Below are 18,855 nucleotides of genomic sequence, written 5' to 3'. Positions count from 1 at the left end.
AAAAAATGATCACAACCATACTAAATGCATTCAAAATATCAAATATAGGACATAAAGACTCAAGCAAATCTAAGATCACAATCATAAAAGGACTATAGCACACAAGAACAAAATTTGCGGTTGAAAATATGCAACCACACAATTAAAGCTCAAATCTTACTTGGTGTCTTATTCTTCCTCTTTTTTATGCTCCACAAAATACTTCAATCAAGTTGAAAAACAAATTTTCAAATCTAATCAATAGAACGCCCTAAAAGAGATTTCTTAAAAATTCTTTTGTTGTTTTTACTAACTTATTTCCTATACTAGGCAACATGCAAATATTTACTATAATAAATCTATAAGCAAACTAGGACACACATATATATAAGCAAAATAAATAAGGTACGGTGCAAAAGTAAAAACTATCAGCAAATATTAAGAAAAAACATAAACTAAAAACAAGAAATAGTGCAAAGTGTTCGTAAAGAGAGTTTTACGCTCCAAAATTGCGAGTCCCCCCCCACTTAATCTTTGCACGGTCCTCCGTGCATGCACACAATCCGGCGGTGAAGAATTATGAGACTTTACCTTCAGCTGGTGGGCATTGGGATTCCAGCTGTTGTATAAAACAATTAAACAGAATTTGAGGAAGAGTTCATATGCGTGTGGTATGATAAAAGACAATGTGTGTATTCTAAATGTGCGCACAGTTAGCAGACACACATTGGCCGGTTAAAATGACAACCACACAATCAAAAAGAAGTAAGCATGAATTTCTCAATTAATTGGCCTAAGTTGCAGGCAATGAATAAGCATTAATCAAACATAAGCAAGCTTAGGCAATTATAGCAAGAGTGAATTGAATTTAGAAAATATTAGATATTGAAATTGTGCAAGTGAAAGCGCAAGATTAATATAAATTAGCACAACAAACAATAACCAATTCAATGATGAAAAGAAAAATATTTATTCATCATTGAAAATTGATGAAATAATCACATAGACAAGGTGCTTGTTGCAAAAACTGACAAGCTTGATAAGAATCAAGTCAAGTCAACTCAAACAAATGCAAAGCATTAAAAAGAAACAAAGATCTTGTTATATGATTATATTGATTTAATAAAACATGATGAACAAGCAGTTCAATTCAATTTATTAAATTCAATATGCACTTGTTAAAAATTTACCAAATAAGAAATCAAACGTTAATTTCCATATTAATTTGGTGCTAGCGACTCAAAGCAACAATAAGTACATCATTGAAATTCCATTCCAAAATAATATCATAATCATTCAAAAGTGCACAACTCTTGAATCGAATTCCAAACAAGGATATAGTCCAACACATATGGTAACTACAACACATGCATTAAACTAAAAGTTCATTCAGGCATTTCATGGAACACTTGACACACAGTGCACATATCTATCAACTTTCAAGATAATTTCAATCAACATTTAGCCCAATTAATCATCAAAGAAACACTTGCAACTTATTTAAGCAACAACCAAAATGAAAAACTAAAGTATGCCCAAAGCAGTACTTGTGCGTACACACACAAGGTGGAAAATGGATGATGTGCATACGCATACGAACGTGAGAATGCACCCGGCAGAGGAGCAATTAAGAAGTGTGCGTACGCACATCTCGGTGCGGACGCACAGTTTATTAAGGAAGGGGTTTGTGTGAGTACACACAGGAGGTTGCGTACGCACAAAGGGCAATTTTTTTAGGATCATGTGTGCGTATGCACACAGACATGCGTACGCACAAAGGCGTAAAAGGTTGGGGTGTGAACGCACAAGCAAGTGCGAGCACTCCCAACAGAGGGGGTGTAAATGGGTTTATGTACGCACAGCAGGGTGCGTACGCACAAGGCAATGGAAATGGGACTTTTGTACGTACGCACAAGTGTGTGTGTATGCACACTGCCCTGTTTCTGCAAAATTTTAATGCCTCTAAGGCACCAAACATGATATCAACTAAAGATTTTCAACCCCAAAACATATTATTCTTCAAAAACATATTGGCAAAACTAAAATGCAACTAAAATAAGCCTAGAATCAAATTAAATTAAACTAACCAAAAGAAACAAAATTCAATAAGCAAAAACTAAAAGAAGAGAGGGATTAGAAGGATATTACCATGGTGGGGTGTCTCCCACCTAGACTTTGGTTTAAAGTCCTTAAGTTGGACTTTTTGAGGAGCTCATATCAAGGAGGTTTGTGCTTCCATTCCTCGTTGAATCTCCACCCATGCTTAGTCTTCATTTGTCCTTCGGGGTCCTAAGTTAAGCACATGAAGCTCCCAAGAATTGATTTGGCTTCTTTGATGAGTCTTAGACCCTTTTGCCAACCAAAATCCAATGTGCCACCATTCAACACTCCAAGCAAGGCCTTAAGTTGGTGATCCGTTTTCATAATAGCGTATTGGCGTGGGCCGATGAAGTTTACGGAAGAGATTGGTACCCACTCAATGTACTCTTGGAAGGGAATTGCTTTCCTAGATTCTTGCATGAGGACCTACACTCCTTGGTTAATAACTACCTCTTCACCAACTTCCTCTTCTCCATCACTCAAGTCATAACAAGGAAGTTGTGTGAAGTCTACCTCCATATCTCTCTCAAACTCAATGGGGAAGGATTCATCAAGATCATTGAGAGGATTGACCAAGGTGGACAAAAAACATTAATGATTGAATCCACTTGTTGATCAATTTCCCTCAATTCTCCCCTTACCTCCTCCGGTTCAAGCATTTCACTTTCCTCCTCTTGTTGCGATTCATGCTCTAACTCTCCTTCTTTTCCTTGAGGTTCCACATTCTCCTCTTCACTATACTCCTTACTTGATCTCCCACATTCCTCAAGAAAAACGCTTTGATTGCTTGAGCGTAGTTGGACTAAGCGGTTCACTGCTTTGGCTATGATAGCCATAGATCACCCTTGCCTATTCCGGAATTCTTCTTGCTCTTGAAAAAAAGCTTTAAGCTCTTTTTGTTCTTGGGGTAAGGATTGGAGAGTTTCACATTGCGATGAAGAAGAAGATGCGTTGGTTGGAAGAAAGGTTTCATAGTCGGATGGTAGGTCATGTTGGTGGGTGTATTGAGGTAGTGGTTCTAAGTATAGGTGGCATGGCTCATATAGTGGTTCTTGAGGTGTGCATGGTTGGGGATACAGTGGATATGGAATTGGATTACATGGGAGTGTTTGGTGGTAGTGTGATGTGGCTTGTGAGTGAGGTTGATCAAAATGTTGAGGGTTTGATTTGTATTAATGTGCATCAAGGGGTGGATAGTAGCTATAAGAATATGGAGGAGGTTGTTGCCAAGAGGGTTGCTTAGAAGCATATGAGTTAGACCACCTCTATATCTACGAGGACCCGGTACATCATAGTTTTTACATTGTAGCTGCCGAGCCTCGAATACGACTATATGTGTTACGAGACCATCCCTTCCAGCATCCGATCGATACTCTCTTTGATCCTGACGCCCCTTATGAGTTTCCGTTATCTTGGTTTCATCTGGACGCTCTACATCATCCGTTCCCTGATGAACCTGGACACCCTCATCCTGTACAGTCCGAGGATCAGGTTGTTCTTCCGTCGGACCTAGTTGAGTAGCTTGTACCTAATTGGGATATTCCTCTAGAGCCGATTTCACCACCCTTGTCTGGCGCACTGACTGGAGAACAGTCTAGACTTTCTGTGGCGACTTTGGATACAACATCTGTGGACAGACCTATGTTCCTTATGAGCCTTTGCATATGGATCTTGGCAATGATAGCAGCATCAGAGAAGTTCCAGAGGTTATAGAGATTTCTGATGATGAGGCGGATCCTGAGGAGTACCCTGATGTCATAGAGATTTCATTTTCAGATAGTGACGACTGATGGCTCAAGCTAGCAGGTTTTGGGAGCGTCTCAACTTAGCATAGATTTTGTTGTAGTCTCTCACTTTTAGATAGATCCACCGAGAGATTAAGAGTTATATAGCTTTGCTAGGTTAGTTCAGGTTGTAACGATTTAATTTCCAATATGGCATGCTCATACCAAAACATCGAGTGTTACCAACTTGAAACAACACCGACACTGTTTTTAATAATATCAAGCCTGTAATTGGGTTAACGGAACTTGATTTTTATGAAAAATCTTTCTTAAAGAAAATAAAATCGCAACCAAAACGATAAATAGATTCATACACAAACAGGATAATAAACTATATATATATATATATATATATATATATATATATATATATATATTACATAGCACCCAAAAGATGAAAAGTTAGTTACTACCCCATAGTTATGTACATATATACAACTCAAAACATCTCCGAGGTCTGCCCATATAGGAATCCCCTAATTTGACGCTCAGACTTGCTTAGTCTTCTAACTTGATCTCTCAAAAAAATAAAAGTGAGAGTTTAAGACAAAAGAAACACTAAACTAGAGAGCTGCCAAAAGAAGATGCTGATGTCGCTACCTAATCGCTGTCAGAAGTCAAGTCCATGATCTCTATATCTATCTCAGGATCCTCATTGTCCTCAGAAGTCAGATCCATAATCTCTATCTTCTCGATGTCCTCATCGTCAGATGTATTCTGGAGACTACCATCACTACTATCGCCTGTGAAAAGTGTACCACTAAGAGAAATCTGCTCAACTGCTGAGGGCTGACTAGAAGCTATGGCGGAAGTCTTGATAGGCTCTATGCTGAAAGGGTCAGAGGAACAAGTAGAAAGAGACTCTATCGACATATCCAAAGCTACTAGAGGATACTCAGGGATGTAGTCATCGACGACAGGGCTAGGCTCAGACACCACCTGACCATCTTGCTGTGCTGGAACAGGACCTCCATGCATGTGATCAAAAGGATGATGGACAGAATCGGGATGTAACCAAGATAGTGGAAAAGCATACAGTGCATTAGGATCAAAGAGAGGTGAAGCTAGCGGGTGCTGAAAAGGATGATCTCTAACTTCGTATGTACGGACTCAAGACTCCACGGCCACCACGTAGAAGCTGTGAAGGACAGAATCCTCGTACACATAAGGCTGATCGAGCTCATAAAAGATAACACTCGTCTCCATCTGACGGGGGTAGGAAGATAAGGGGTAAGAACTGAGGAGTTCTTAGTAGGGTCGGGGTGAAATAAGTTAATTTGATTTTTATATAACGGCCACGTGTCCCAGATCAATCAGACCCCAACAAAAGAGCATAGAGCAAACAACAAACAAAAACAAATAGCAACATAACATACAATACAAGAACGAATTCAAAACACACAAGAGATATGCGCAAACAACTATAATGCATGTCTAACCCTAGTGCAGGTAATGAGCTCATCCGTCGGTTTTCGACCCGCATCCGATTACATCCGTACGAACGTTGTCTTTCGTTGCCATCGCTTCGGGGTTGGATGTCACTTCCTTAAACTGCTGAGTCAGCGATTTAAGTTATAAATGTCTTAAATGGATAATTATGAAAACTGGGTATATCAAAACACAAGTAATAATATATATAGGGTTAAACATATATGAGTTACTAATATAAATGACATTAGTAACTTAATGATAAAAGGTATATGATAGAGCATTAGTAACTCTAAATCCATCAAAGAATACCATTTACTTATATCGACAGATATCGAACTCGATAAGGATAATAAAAAAAATTATTATGTAAACCTTATTATAACTATGGCATATAAAATAAATAAATAACATAATAATAAAATTATATTATTATTTATTTTATTTACAAGGCTCAGAAACGACAAAATAAAATTAATCAGTGAAAACCAAAACGTCGTTTAGTTACGAAAAAATCATGATACTACACAAGTCTTCCTCAAAAAGGTTCTCATAATACCATGACAAGTTGCACAATTGGCATTGATTTGCATAATGTCCTTTGTTAATGGACAAGATATTTTATTGTGCCCTTCCATGCAACAAATACCACATCGTTGTGGTTTTCGTTTCACCTTATCACTTCATAACTTGAAAAGACTTGAGACATGAATATTCTATGAAGCACGAACACTTATCTGATTTTTCGTGTTCGCGTATCGGACACGACACACATCAACACTCGCCCGACACGTGTGTCATCTATGTCCAACCGTGTCTCAATAAAAAATAAAAAATTCTTCTCAAAACACGCTTGAACACACTTAAATATCATCACGTGTCAGTCTGTCCAACTTTATTCTTAACATGAATTATTAAAATGAATTTAGAAACAATATATCTTCTTAACTATTAAAATAAAAAATATTTTATATAATTAAAAAAATATTAAAAATAATTAAAAAATTAATTTATATTTTAATATCAATAAAATACCAAAATATTATTACAATTTATCTATAATATATATATATATATATATATATATATATATATATATATATATCGTGTTCAAGTATTTTATAAGAATTTTAAATTTACATATACATATATCCCAAATCGCATCGTGTCCTGTATCCGCAATTATATTGTATTGATATAAGGTAATGGGCTTGCTCATATGTTCAGCCTCACAAGTCTTTCGTTTGTTGTTATTACGAGTATTTATTATTTGAATCGGCCAATGTTGTTATTACGAGTATTTATTATTTGAATCGGCCAATGTAATACATTTCCAGATATTTATGCTAGTTGAAGAATTTCAAGTATATTGGAAACACCAGTGTTTCAATTATTTTAACTGTTGATTTTAATTAATATATATTATATATATTTTTTATAATTCAGATCAACGGTTAAAACAACTGAAACATCAGTGTTTCTGGTACACTTGAAATTTTTCTTATGTTATTTTGTTATGATATGTTTCATTCGAAGCTTAATAATGTAAATAAACGTGTATGTAAAGTTGTAAACCGTGATGCGCATCTATCAAAAGTCATAACTGCGTATGGACTATGGAAAAATAAAAGCTAAAAATGGGGTTCGAAATGTTTCGCAAAAATATTGCACCTGCTCACGGTAATTACTAATGACAACTTGCAAAAAACATAGTCCAAGGAGCTAAAACAAACCAAACAAAGGATCAAAGCAGAAGTGAGATGTGATCAAGTTCTAATTCCCGTGTCCCGAGTCAACTGTGATTTTTCCATTTAGTGTACAAAATTCGAAGGCACTGGATCCGAATTCGATGCACAATGCATTGGGGAATTTGTTTGGTCAAGAACCACCACTCACCATGCTGTCTGGTTTCAGGATTGAAACTTGTGGCAATAAACATGAATTTGGTCATTGGCATCAAGTATTATGATCAGGTAAATTGTCTCATTTCAACGTGACCTTTTTCTGGCCTCCTCTATGTGGAACATAAGCTGCAAGAACTTAGACATAAGATTACTAAACTAAAAAAGGAATCAAAGAGAATAAAAACTATTTGGAATGTTTCACAATGCAAATGACGAAAATGTCACACCTTTGTTCCCACGTAAAATGTGATAAACATTGCACCGAGAACAGGCAGCCCTGAGTGATGGAATTACCAGATTAATTTTAAACTGTATTTAACTGCAACAAAGTTTAGAAGACTAAAAATATTGACAAACCTTCCTTGCTAAGGAAAGAATCAAGAAGCCAATTAATGCCTTTGGGTCCAATAACAAAACCAACCAGATTTGCCACCTGTCAAGAAAAGTCATTGCACTAAAATTAGAAATTGACTATCGTTGATTTCCACATAATTAAATTGTGATCAAGTAAGCCGCAAGTAGAGATGTAGAATAACTAAGAATTAAAACATTCATATGTGCTATAGCTTTCCAAAGTACATCCAAGGACAAACCATGAGGGAAGTAATTGTGATTGCACCAGCAACAGCATTGATTTCACGAAATATGAATTCCCCAAAAGAACTCTCAGCCTGATGAACCACATTTAACTTGATGTCAAACAAAAAGATTAATGACTTTGGAACAATGGAACAGTGAAGAAGAAATGCAAGGATATGCTTTACCTGAAATGCATTTGCTGCTGATTTTAAAGCCAACTCAGGGATAAAGAATAAACATGTTAACCATGCCCATGAAAGAAGCTTCCTAAGGTCCAAGAGGATAATCAAGAATAAGATATCAGGTCAAAGAATATGCCAATATTACAAGTAGAATGGATTTAAGTTACCAATGAAGGGTGCATACCACTCTAAATCATGCCAGATGGCAACAAATGTGAACACAACCCATACATTCAGTAGCTTTTTCTGAGATCCCCCAAGAGGAATGTATATGTACCTGAATTTCTACTCGATCAATAATTTGCTATCATCCAAGAAAAATAAAATGCAAAATCAGCCCAAAAGAATCAGTTCCACCTCACAAGCCACTTGTTAAAGGAAGCATGCCAATTTTTCCAGAAGTCTTCCAAGCTGTGGCAATTATTAATACATTTTGGCATATTCTCTGGAGCCTCAATTCCATTTATCTACAACTTATCATTCCAAATTAATGACCTAAATTCAAACTTTTAACATTTATTCTAGAGGGTTAAAGAGCAAGTAGCATACCAATGACCAGAAACGGAAAAAGCGCCAGATCAATAAAAATTTTAGCCACATGAAGTTTAAGACCTGAAACAAATATGTAACAAAGAATGAGAAACACTATGGTGAGTGAATTTGGAAATTTTATTTTTTCAATATTTTTGATACAGCAACAGCAACCACCTATACTGAACTTTATCCCACTGGGTTAGGTTGTTGAGTGAATCAGGAGTTGCCATTAGTCTCAATAATACCATTTAAAGATGATGAACATGTATCCTCTTACCCCATATCCAATGATGAAGATATCCATGGGAGACATGTGCTTCCACAAACCACTAAGTAATGAAGAAACTATTTCAGTTAACAGAATAAAAATTGGATAAAATATTAATTATAACACATGGACTTTCTTGATAGTACTCTAACCTATTAGCAAATGAATTATAATAGAACAAATGTGTCATCAATTCCATGAGGAGAAGACTAAATAGCCAACGGAAACCATAGAGTGCCACATTCTTAACTGAATGAGTATTTTGAGTAACTTCTAGCTGCAGAAACAATAGAAAAATACCATCAACGAACCAGAAACTTTGCCATTTAAAAACATTTGCCAGCAATTACTGACACAAGAAATGTTGAGGAAGAGAAAGTATAACATCTACCTAGTTGTCATTGTTGTTATTGTAATACATTTAACAATTGTCAATTAAGAAATTGAATCTCCAAACAATAACGAATTTGGTTTCTCTTAATATTCAAACAAATCATATCTTACATATAATTTTATGATGGAAAATGACAGGTTAGGGTTCACTTCATCAATCGAAATTTCAGAAAGCCTAGAACTATAACAAATGTAACTGAAAATCAAACATGGAGCTTATAAGAGAAATATAAGTTACAGTCAGACCTGTGAGGCAAAAGCTTTGAAGCTCAATATTGGACCAGCAATGTAAAGAGGAGCATACAGCAAGTAACAAAGGTATGTGGTATATGCAAACTTGTCATTCTGTGGTCTGCTCTCCTGATAATGGAATTAAAATTATGAACCAGAAAACTGTGCATCCACATGCCGAACTTAAAGAAGAACAATAGAAGTAAACATTTAAAAAGCATAAAAATAACAGAAGATTCTTGATTAACTGGCAGATATCCTAACCTGTAAAGCTTGATAGCAAGATTTTCCTGATTTACAAATATGACAACGTTTGCAATGCTTCTGCAATAATAAAAAGACTAAAATATTGCCAAGTATTTATGAATCATGTAAAATACACAAAAGCATAAAGTCACAGAATTTGGCAACAGATCTTGAGCTAGAAGAGGTCATGTGTACTAGATACACTAAATCATGATAGCAAACTATAAATTTGATGGCTTAAGGAACATGAGTACAACCTTATAATAGTCTTCTCTTAAAAACATGAACATAACCAGGTTGTTCATAAACCATAATAGAAAACTAGAACCTAATCAAGCAAGGGTTACATTACAAAACACGGCCTTTGTAAGAGGTATTCAAGATTTATATGAATGTTTAATTCAGCCTACACTATGCGTGATACTGAAAAAATCAAGCTTCTAAAGGTTATGTCAAAAGTTACAAGGTAATAAAGCTGCATTATTTATTCCCAGATCCTCAAACTGTCATCACCATTCAGAGAGACCGTAGAGTATAAACTTGTATTCAGAACAGGAAAGTGATGCACTAAAAGAAAAATACCTCCATATCAAAATGAGAATCTTGATCTCTCCAATGATAATCAAAGCCAAAGCTAATCATGCGTAAAACAACTGCCACAAACAAATACATTGAGTAATGTTTCTTATCACATTACACACTGATTATGCAAAAACCAAAATATAAAGACAGGCACATATATATATCTTAGAAAAAGCACAATAAGTCCCTTTTAATTTAAATGTTCATATCACCGAACTTCAATATTCTTGATGATAAGTATTCTAAATATGTCACTGCAAACTGAAACTACTATTGAAGTCGACAATAAACAGCTGTGTCAAATTTTATGCATCAGCTGGATATGCATGAGAATAGTTCCACCAACAGAATGGGTAAAAGAAAGCGGCCAGAGATATATGGTTAGCAACACATAGTCTATTATAGGTATTATGGGAACAAAAACAAATAATAAAAATAGATACCAAAGTTGAAGCATATGTGCCACCTAAAAGTCCCTCGGAAATTGTCCAAAAATGCCCACTGTTGCCTAAAATATAATACATAACCTTAGGCGAGAATAGAATTACTCCTACCATATAATATCGATGTAACCAATATGACTCATCTTACCCAAAAATTGAGAATGAATATCCTTCATAAATGCGATTACAGACAAGAAAAAAAGAGTTGTAACTCCAAATTACAAGTGGAAAGTACTTCTTCTGTGCAAATATCTGCAGAAACAGAATTTTACATGACAACTGTGGAAATAACGATAACATGATAAATGTGGAACTGCACATAAGAACATTACAGATCTATTTAAAATAAAAAAAGGAAAATAAAAGAAAAAGGTAAAGAAAAAAAACAAGCAAAAGCAACATAACTCCTAAGTATATTTATAGTGGTGTCCAGAAGTTTAAAAGCCATTTTATATTTTGATCATTCTTATTCTTTCAGACTAAAATCTGTTTACATTGTAAGCCCAAAACCAACCTACAAAAGGAGACCCTTCTATGCTCGTCATTGGGATACACATTACTCCAACATTTAACCACAAAACTCTTAAGACTGTTCTTTGAAGCTACCTTCAGTCATCACAATATTTGTAATGGGAAAAATGAAATACAAGGAGCCTTAATAAATTTAATATAGACATCAATATTAAGCAGTCCGAGGGAAATAACCTTTAATGAAAACTAGAGCTGTTATGACATGATAAATTAACAATGGAAGTCAATGTTACTCATTCCACGGATGAAATATTGAAATATTATTTATTGTTTCACTACACGCACCTTCACGAGAAGAAAATTAACAGTTGCTATTGATAGGACAAATATGATGCTGCAAAGTGAAACAGACACGGAGTTAGAGTGAACAAGGTAAAGAGTGCCAATAGTGAAAGAAAGAAAGAGCATTAAATGTAGAACATAAAGAAAAACTGTACCAAGCTCCATGTAGATATGATAGATAGGTCAAAGAAAATAAAAGCCAGATAATGGACATTCCCCCCACTTTTAAATTGAAAAAAGCCCTCATCAAGTTGGCAAGCAGAGTAAAAATGCCAAAGACAACAGTAAGAACAGGTATATTTCCTCGCAAATTCCTCCATTGAGCATCTGTGACATCCTTTATACATAACAGAACAGGCATATATTTGATTAGCATGAAGAAAGAGATCAAGCCAAGAATAACAGCAACAGAAAAGAAACGCATGAGCAACCTAGCCAACTACTGAAATTCTTAGAAAGAAGATGATCATAAATTCAATTTTCTTTTTATAGAATGATCATAAATTCATAATAATAAGAAAAGAGCACATACATTGAGTTGCCTAGGTATGAGCCATCCTGGGCGTAAACCAAATAATTGCTTGCCATAATCTGTGAAAATCAATCCCAATGTTCACCAATTAAGTACAGGAAGTGAAAATACAATTGAGCAAACAATAATTGTTTTGTGGGTGGGGGGGGAGGATGTGAAATAAGAGTTTCACCATGAGAGAGTTGAAGGGAACGGCGAATGATGATGACATAGAAAACAAAAGCATAAGTCACCAAAAAATACAGTTCTTTCTGCTTCCAGGGCTCAATTCTACTGCCTTTGAAGTTTTCCTTGTTCGCAGCAGATGTACCCATTTGCTATTTGTAAATTAAGAAAGCCAAGATCCTCTAGTTAACACCTCGACACAGGCAATTTCATGATTCTCTGTTTCATCACAGAGGAAAATTTTCAAATTACATCAGATTATTTTTTGGCCAAAAAAACTAATAAAATAATCACAATTTTAGACAACTCTGCAAACTCTATGACAAACAACTAAAGTGAAAAATTGAAGAAAAAGAGGAGACAAGATTTGATGAAAAAGAAGAGAGAAGATCCATAATGGGTACATAAAAGGAGGAGCTGAGTTTCTATGGAGAGTGCAGACCCTACAAAAAGTTTCCTGGACCATTGCAACCCAATTGTTCCTTCTCCTTCCACATCAGTCAACTATAACAAGTTTTTAGTATTTTTGAGTTTCGATAATCTAGCCACGTTTTTTCAAAGGAAATCTCATTTCAAAAGCATGTTAATAAGATTTTGACACTGCAATGTCCGTTTTAGTAAGTCACGTTATTTAATATCCCAGCAATAATTTCTCAATAAAATCTAAAAGAAAACCACCATCAGTGTACTTTTGCACTAACCAGGAATAACAAAAGTAAACAAATAATCAAAACCATGCAACAAATTAACCAATTTTCTACATGGTACTAAAAGGAAACTGAATTCGAAGATCAAATCACAATGTTTCAGCAATCCAGGAGCTACTACGTCATGCTCTGCATAGCACATTTGATAATAAAACAGAAGCACCTCAGATTAAGTTTGTGATACCAATTTCGAATCAATTTCAACAAGCAATTTTGTTCACCATTATCAGGGCAGAAACAATAGGGGTATAACAATACACAAACAAATATGATCCAAAAGTAGGATGCAGGGAAGGGACGAGGTACCTGGAGATGGAAAACAAAAAAGCATAGTTGTCAAAACCGAACCAGTCAGACTACTAAGTCACTGGTTTAACTGGTGAGTTACGGGTTGAACCGACTAACCCGGTCCTACTTAAATAAAAGTATAAAATAGTCAAAATCTTAAAATTAAATTTTGAAATATATATCTTCACCAACACTTTAACAACAATCAAGTCTCAATTTCTAAAATCACTAATACGAAAATAGACAGATTATTACTCAATATTACAATAATATCTTAATTTGACACAATAATAGTGACAATCAATTAGGCAATTAGCAATCAATTCCAATTAAGCAATTAATAATCACACTGCAGCAACGGAGCCTATTAATAATTAGGCAATTAACAATCAATTCTAACAGAGACTATTATCTAATTATAATCACACTATTACAATGACAATCAATTATGCAATTAGCAATCAATTGAAATTAGACAATTAACATTCACATTGTAGCAACAGAGCCTATTAACAATTAACAATCAATTAGGCAATTAACAATCAATTCTAACAATAGTAATTTCAGGGCCCTCAAAATTAAAATTGAAAATAAGGTGCATTCCTATTATTTTTATTAGAGAGTCATAATATCATAACCACAAAGTAAAACTAAATAATTAAATACCATTCTCCACAAGATTTTCTTTCCAAATTCGAAATTAGCAAACCAACACAAAATCAGCAATCGATAACTAAATTAGTAATTAGAAAGCTTTTCATTCAACAAATTCAAGTCTCCCATTCAACAAATTAACAAATTCAAGTCTCATCACAAATTCAAAACCAAGCAATTAGTCAGTTACATTTCATACATAGCATCATAAGAGATCAGAGCTCACAAACACACACAAAATTAACTAATTGTTTTTAACTAAATCATCTTGAACACATTAAAAACTAAATTAACCAAATCACATTTTTTTATGAACAGATTAAAAACGAAAAAAGTAAGCAAGAAAAATTAAGTAACCTTCGGTGATCTTCCAACGAGCAGAGTATGAAGGAGAATGAGCGAAAATGTGACGCGGATAAGCTGGCGGCACTGCGGCAGTCCTTCTCCTTATGTTTACAACGCGGAGAACCAGCAGCATATGAGGGATGGGGAGCAAGACCGCCGGCGACGAGCACGCGAGGGACGACAAAGATCGAGCAGAGACGTGAGGAGAGGGAGAGGCGAGGGAGGCGCGGCGACGACACGAGCAGGAAGCACCGCTCGAGCAGACGCGGAGGCGAGAGAGGCACGAGCAGCCGAATTCAGACGGAGGAGAGAGGCCAGACGCGAGCACACGACGAGGAGGATCCGGAAAGAGGTGCGGCGAAGGCGGCGAGCATGTGGTGGCGGTGAACCGAGATGAGCTTCCAGCTCTGCCTCTGTGTCTATGGGGTGCCGTCGAGACTAGAGTGTGTGAGTGAGAGAACTGGGGGTTGGCTGGGGGCGTGGGGCTTAGTTCAGCTGGGTATTTTTTTATTTTAAATTAAAACGTCAAACGACGTCGTTTGGGGTGGAGGATTTTAAAAAAATTAAGGTTCTGAAAACCGAACGTCATCAAACCGCTCTAATAACTGATTTACTGGTTTATTGGTTCAACTGGTCTAACCGTAATCCAACCGAAAAAAACTGTTTTAAAATAAAATAATAAATAAATTATAGAACAACTCTCATCAACACAATAAAAAACAATCAATAAATCATCAACACAATAAAAATTATAGAACATGTTTATTGCTATATTATAGAATTATAAAACATCTTTGTTTAATAGTTAATACTTAATACATTGATAGTATTAAATGTTTTCCAAACATCCAATCAAATGTGTTTTCAGATAATGATAAAAGATACCTAAAAGATGCACCATCAAATTTTTAACATAGTTTTCCCAATGTTAACACAAAAATTAACATGCTTTAACAAAAATTAACAAAATTTTCAACTAAATTTTAACAAGCTCAGCACAATCATTAACAACAAAATCAAGAAATTTTAACAAAATTTAACAACAGAAAAAAAAAAGTAAGACCTAGCAAGAACAAGCCAGTAATCAATTTATTAGTATCAATTTATCATCAATCAATAAGCCCATAAATTTTTGGAGAATTCACAACTTGTGTAAACGGTCGAGAAAAGATATGACAGTAGCAAATTGAGAAAAATTCATTCTTAGATATATTAACCATATAATTGATAATCTTCTAAGGATGAACCCAAAAAAAAAAACACAAAATATATTTTTTACAATTTATATTTCATCTTTTTTCTATAAGAACTTACTAAAATAATCTTATTTTTTATCTTTTCTATTTTATTTCTTTGTATACAAGTAAAGAGTAATTTGAGTATGGGAAGAATCACAGTAAAAGAAAAGAGAAAAAAAAGGTGATATAATTTAAAAAAATCATAATTTTTTTTTGTAATAAACTTTTTGATTGCTTGAACAAGGATTTTTTTTTTAAGTTGGGTTAGCACTTATGATACACAGATACTGACAAGAATACAGAATATGATACGATATAGGACACGCTGACACACGAATTTTAAAATCCTATAGGATACGGAGACATGCATATATATATATAATATAAAGTATTTTTTAAATAAATCATAATGATATTTTGATAATTTTTTGATATTAAAACATACAACAACAACAAAGCCTTGTCGCATTAGGTGGGGTTGGTTACATAGATCAAACGACGTCATTGAGCTCTATCATGTCTACAGAGAGACCGCTTATATATAGATCTCGTTTGACCACCCCATGGATGGTCTTCCTAAGTCTTCCTTTGCCTTTCATCCATTGTCTATCTTCCATCTCATCCACCCTCTTGACTGGGTGCTCTGTCAATCTTCTTCTCACATATCCAAACTATTGAGAAGCGATTTTATCATTTTTTTCCACAATAGGTGCTCTCTCTCTCTCTCTTATATTTTTTTTCTTATTCTATCCAATCGTGTATGACTACTCATCCATCTCAACATCTTCATCTCTACCACACTTAACTTGTATTCGTGCTCCCCTTTGGTCGTCCAACACTTTGTACCATAAAGCATAACTAGTTTAATAGACATTAATTATATAAAGTATTTAAAATATTTTTTGTTTTAATAAATAATATATACTGTTTCTAAATTTATTCCAAAAATACATGTTAAGAATAAGGCTGGACACGCTGACACGTGATGGTATTTAAATGTGTCCAAGCGTGTCTGGAGAAAATTTTTTATTTTTTATTAAGACACAGTTAGACACAATATATGTGTCGGACGAGTATCAATAAATGTCGTAACCAAAATATGTCAGACACGAGAACATAGTAACTCAAAGAAGTGTCCGTTCTTCATAAGTTAGCACTTAATGATTTAATTAGGCCTGGTTGAGTGAAGTTTGGTGGTGATTCAGAAATATAAGCTCCGGTAGAGTTTATGTAATCTCCTTTTTTTTAAGTTGGATTAGTAACTAGAAGTTTGGCTAGACTTGACGTAAGCTTAATGGCTTTGAATTTGGTTTAAGTTCTAGAATTCTAGATGAATTAGGGTTGTAATTTATTAAAATTGGTGTCTATAATTTAATTAATTATAGTAAAAATTAAGATTCTAGATGAATTATTAGGACTTTTTAAATTAAAATTTTCGATGAATTAGGGTTGTAATTTATTGTACTTGAAAATTAAATCAGGATTTATGACTGCATTTTCATCTTCTCTCATTTTTATTACTATCCTATTAGTACAAGACAAAATAAAAAATAATCCCGTAATTTATTGAATTACTGCATTAGTAATTTTAAAATATTTTTTTTGTTTTTTATTCAATAGAGAAAGTTAAGAAAATCTTTACCATTAATTTTTTCTTACTTAAATCCTTTTTTTGAGACAGATTGACTTATTTATAAAGGCGATTAATTTATTATTTAATTATAATTTTAGATTTAATTGTGTTATAATAAAATTTATTAGAGATATATTAGTTTATATATATTAAAAAATTATTAAAAATAATAATAAAAGAGATAAATTTGTTGACAAAATAATTTTAACATACATTTTAAACAATAAATTTTTATTAAAGACCAAATATTATTGATCCAAAATTTATTAGAAATCAATTAAGTTTTAATTAATATTAAATTGGTCCCTTACGTTTGGACATAATTTTGTTTTAATCCTTAAAGTTTAAATTGTCTTATTTGAATCCAAAAAAATTTTATTTAGTTTCAATATAGTCTCACCATGAGGTTAAAGTTAAATAATTAACGAAATATCCTACATGACAGCGTTACAAGAACAAGGTCGATAATCTGGAGAATAAGTACAAGCTCTAGAGGTACAAAAATCAACCGTTGATACATCAATATATTTATTTATCATTTTTCTTACAATTTAAATAAAATATTTTTATAGAGTTGAGAAGAATGATAAATAAATGTATTGATGTATCTATGGTTGATTTTGTGTCTCTAGAGCTTGTACTTATTCTCCAGATTAATGACCTTGTTTTTATACTGCTGTCATATAGGATATTTCGTTAATTATTTAACTTTGATCTCACGGTGGGATTATATTAAAATTAATGAAACTTTTTTAGATTTAAATAGTACACTTTAAACTTTAAAGACCAAAACAAAATTACACCAAAACATAAAAGACCAATCTAATACTTTTCGAATAAATATTTAGTATACGTGGAGAAATAATCTTCAAATAAATTTTATTAAGACAAATAAATTTTTAAAATGTATATAAATTTATTTAAAATATTATTTATATATTAAAATTAACTATTTAAATTAGTTATTATATATTTTTATATATATAGTTTAATTTATTTTTAATATAAATTTTATATTAATAATTATTTTTAATGTATATATATTTAGCATGGTTAAAATTTGTTAAAGAATAAAATATTAAATTTAATTTATTTTTTATAAAATTAAGAAACGAGACTTAGATAAATATAAAAAAAACATCTTTTTTTAAAGACACATTATTTCTACCAATTAATGTTCGACACCTAGTATTGATTAAACCAAAATTCGGTTTATCTTTAACGGTTTTTTCTTTTTTATTTGTGGTTATAAACGGTTCATTTTGGGTTTTTCCTCTAGCCGGTCCTCCCCCCTTACTGCCGCGGTCTTTCACTCTCACGGCCTCATCGCAAAGTCGCTGTCTCCGCCTGAGGGATTAGGCAGAATCGTCGCCTTCCCTCGTCGCAGCCTGAACGTCGCCGCCTCCAGCCCGGTCTTCATCGCCATTGCAGCAGCATTTTCGCCGGTCTTCGTCGCAGCTCGTCCGTGAGCCTCTTCGCCGTTCGCCGCTCTTCCTTCCGGTAAGTCTTCTGTGATTTTATTTAGTGTGTGTCTTTTGATCTTGATGGATTGTGGTACTTGAAGACAAAGGAATGCTGATGAAGAAGATTGGAATCATTATTATAGCAAGAATGTTGTTGAGGTGCTAATTAGTTTTAGTGATTAATGATGATGATGATGAGATGATTGTGGGTGTTGTTGCTAAAAAAGCTCTATTACTTGTGCTGTTATTTTCAAACAGAGTTACGGATGATTGAATAAAATGGCTCAGTGGGTGGGGGTGCCTCTTTTGCCATTGTTGAATTTGAAGTACAAAATTAGTGAATTTCTGTGTAAACAACTAATCT

The 18,855-nt window shown here is 33.9% G+C and overlaps 1 protein-coding gene across 1 annotated transcript; it reads right to left on the bottom strand.

The window, feature by feature from the left end:
• Positions 1-6,838: 6,838 nt before the first annotated feature.
• LOC130968961 (membrane-bound O-acyltransferase gup1-like) lies at positions 6,839-14,617 on the bottom strand. The gene is made up of 20 exons (XM_057894494.1): positions 14,170-14,617; positions 12,171-12,382; positions 11,999-12,057; positions 11,622-11,803; positions 11,470-11,518; positions 10,802-10,905; positions 10,654-10,718; positions 10,211-10,281; positions 9,647-9,706; positions 9,398-9,511; positions 8,911-9,035; positions 8,768-8,819; positions 8,506-8,568; positions 8,314-8,423; positions 8,141-8,233; positions 7,960-8,041; positions 7,789-7,866; positions 7,553-7,628; positions 7,423-7,472; positions 6,839-7,321 (listed from the first exon to the last, which is right to left on the bottom strand). The coding sequence occupies exons 2-20, from the start codon at positions 12,310-12,312 to the stop codon at positions 7,280-7,282; spliced, it is 1,617 nt and encodes a 538-aa protein (XP_057750477.1). The 5' UTR covers positions 12,313-12,382; positions 14,170-14,617; the 3' UTR covers positions 6,839-7,279.
• Between the last annotated feature and the right edge of the window lie 4,238 nt (positions 14,618-18,855).

The sequence above is a fragment of the Arachis stenosperma genome, chromosome 3 (genome assembly GCF_014773155.1).
Source record: "Arachis stenosperma cultivar V10309 chromosome 3, arast.V10309.gnm1.PFL2, whole genome shotgun sequence".
NCBI lineage: Eukaryota > Viridiplantae > Streptophyta > Magnoliopsida > Fabales > Fabaceae > Arachis > Arachis stenosperma.
The sequence above is the reverse complement of the archived record's forward strand: the minus strand, read 5'-3'. Positions and strand labels throughout refer to the sequence as shown.

What these genes read in the sequence shown, in the direction of transcription:
- LOC130968961 (XM_057894494.1), bottom strand. Translation starts at nt 12,312, where the DNA reads ATGGGTACATCTGCTGCGAACAAGGAAAACTTCAAAGGCAGTAGAATT. An exon ending in TTAATTTTCTTCTCGTGAAG is followed by an intron (nt 10,906 to 11,469) that starts GTGCGTGTAGTG and finishes CTGTTTCTGCAG; the next exon opens with ATATTTGCACAGAAGAAGTA. An exon ending in TCAAAGCTTTTGCCTCACAG is followed by an intron (nt 9,036 to 9,397) that starts GTCTGACTGTAA and finishes TTGTTTCTGCAG; the next exon opens with CTAGAAGTTACTCAAAATAC.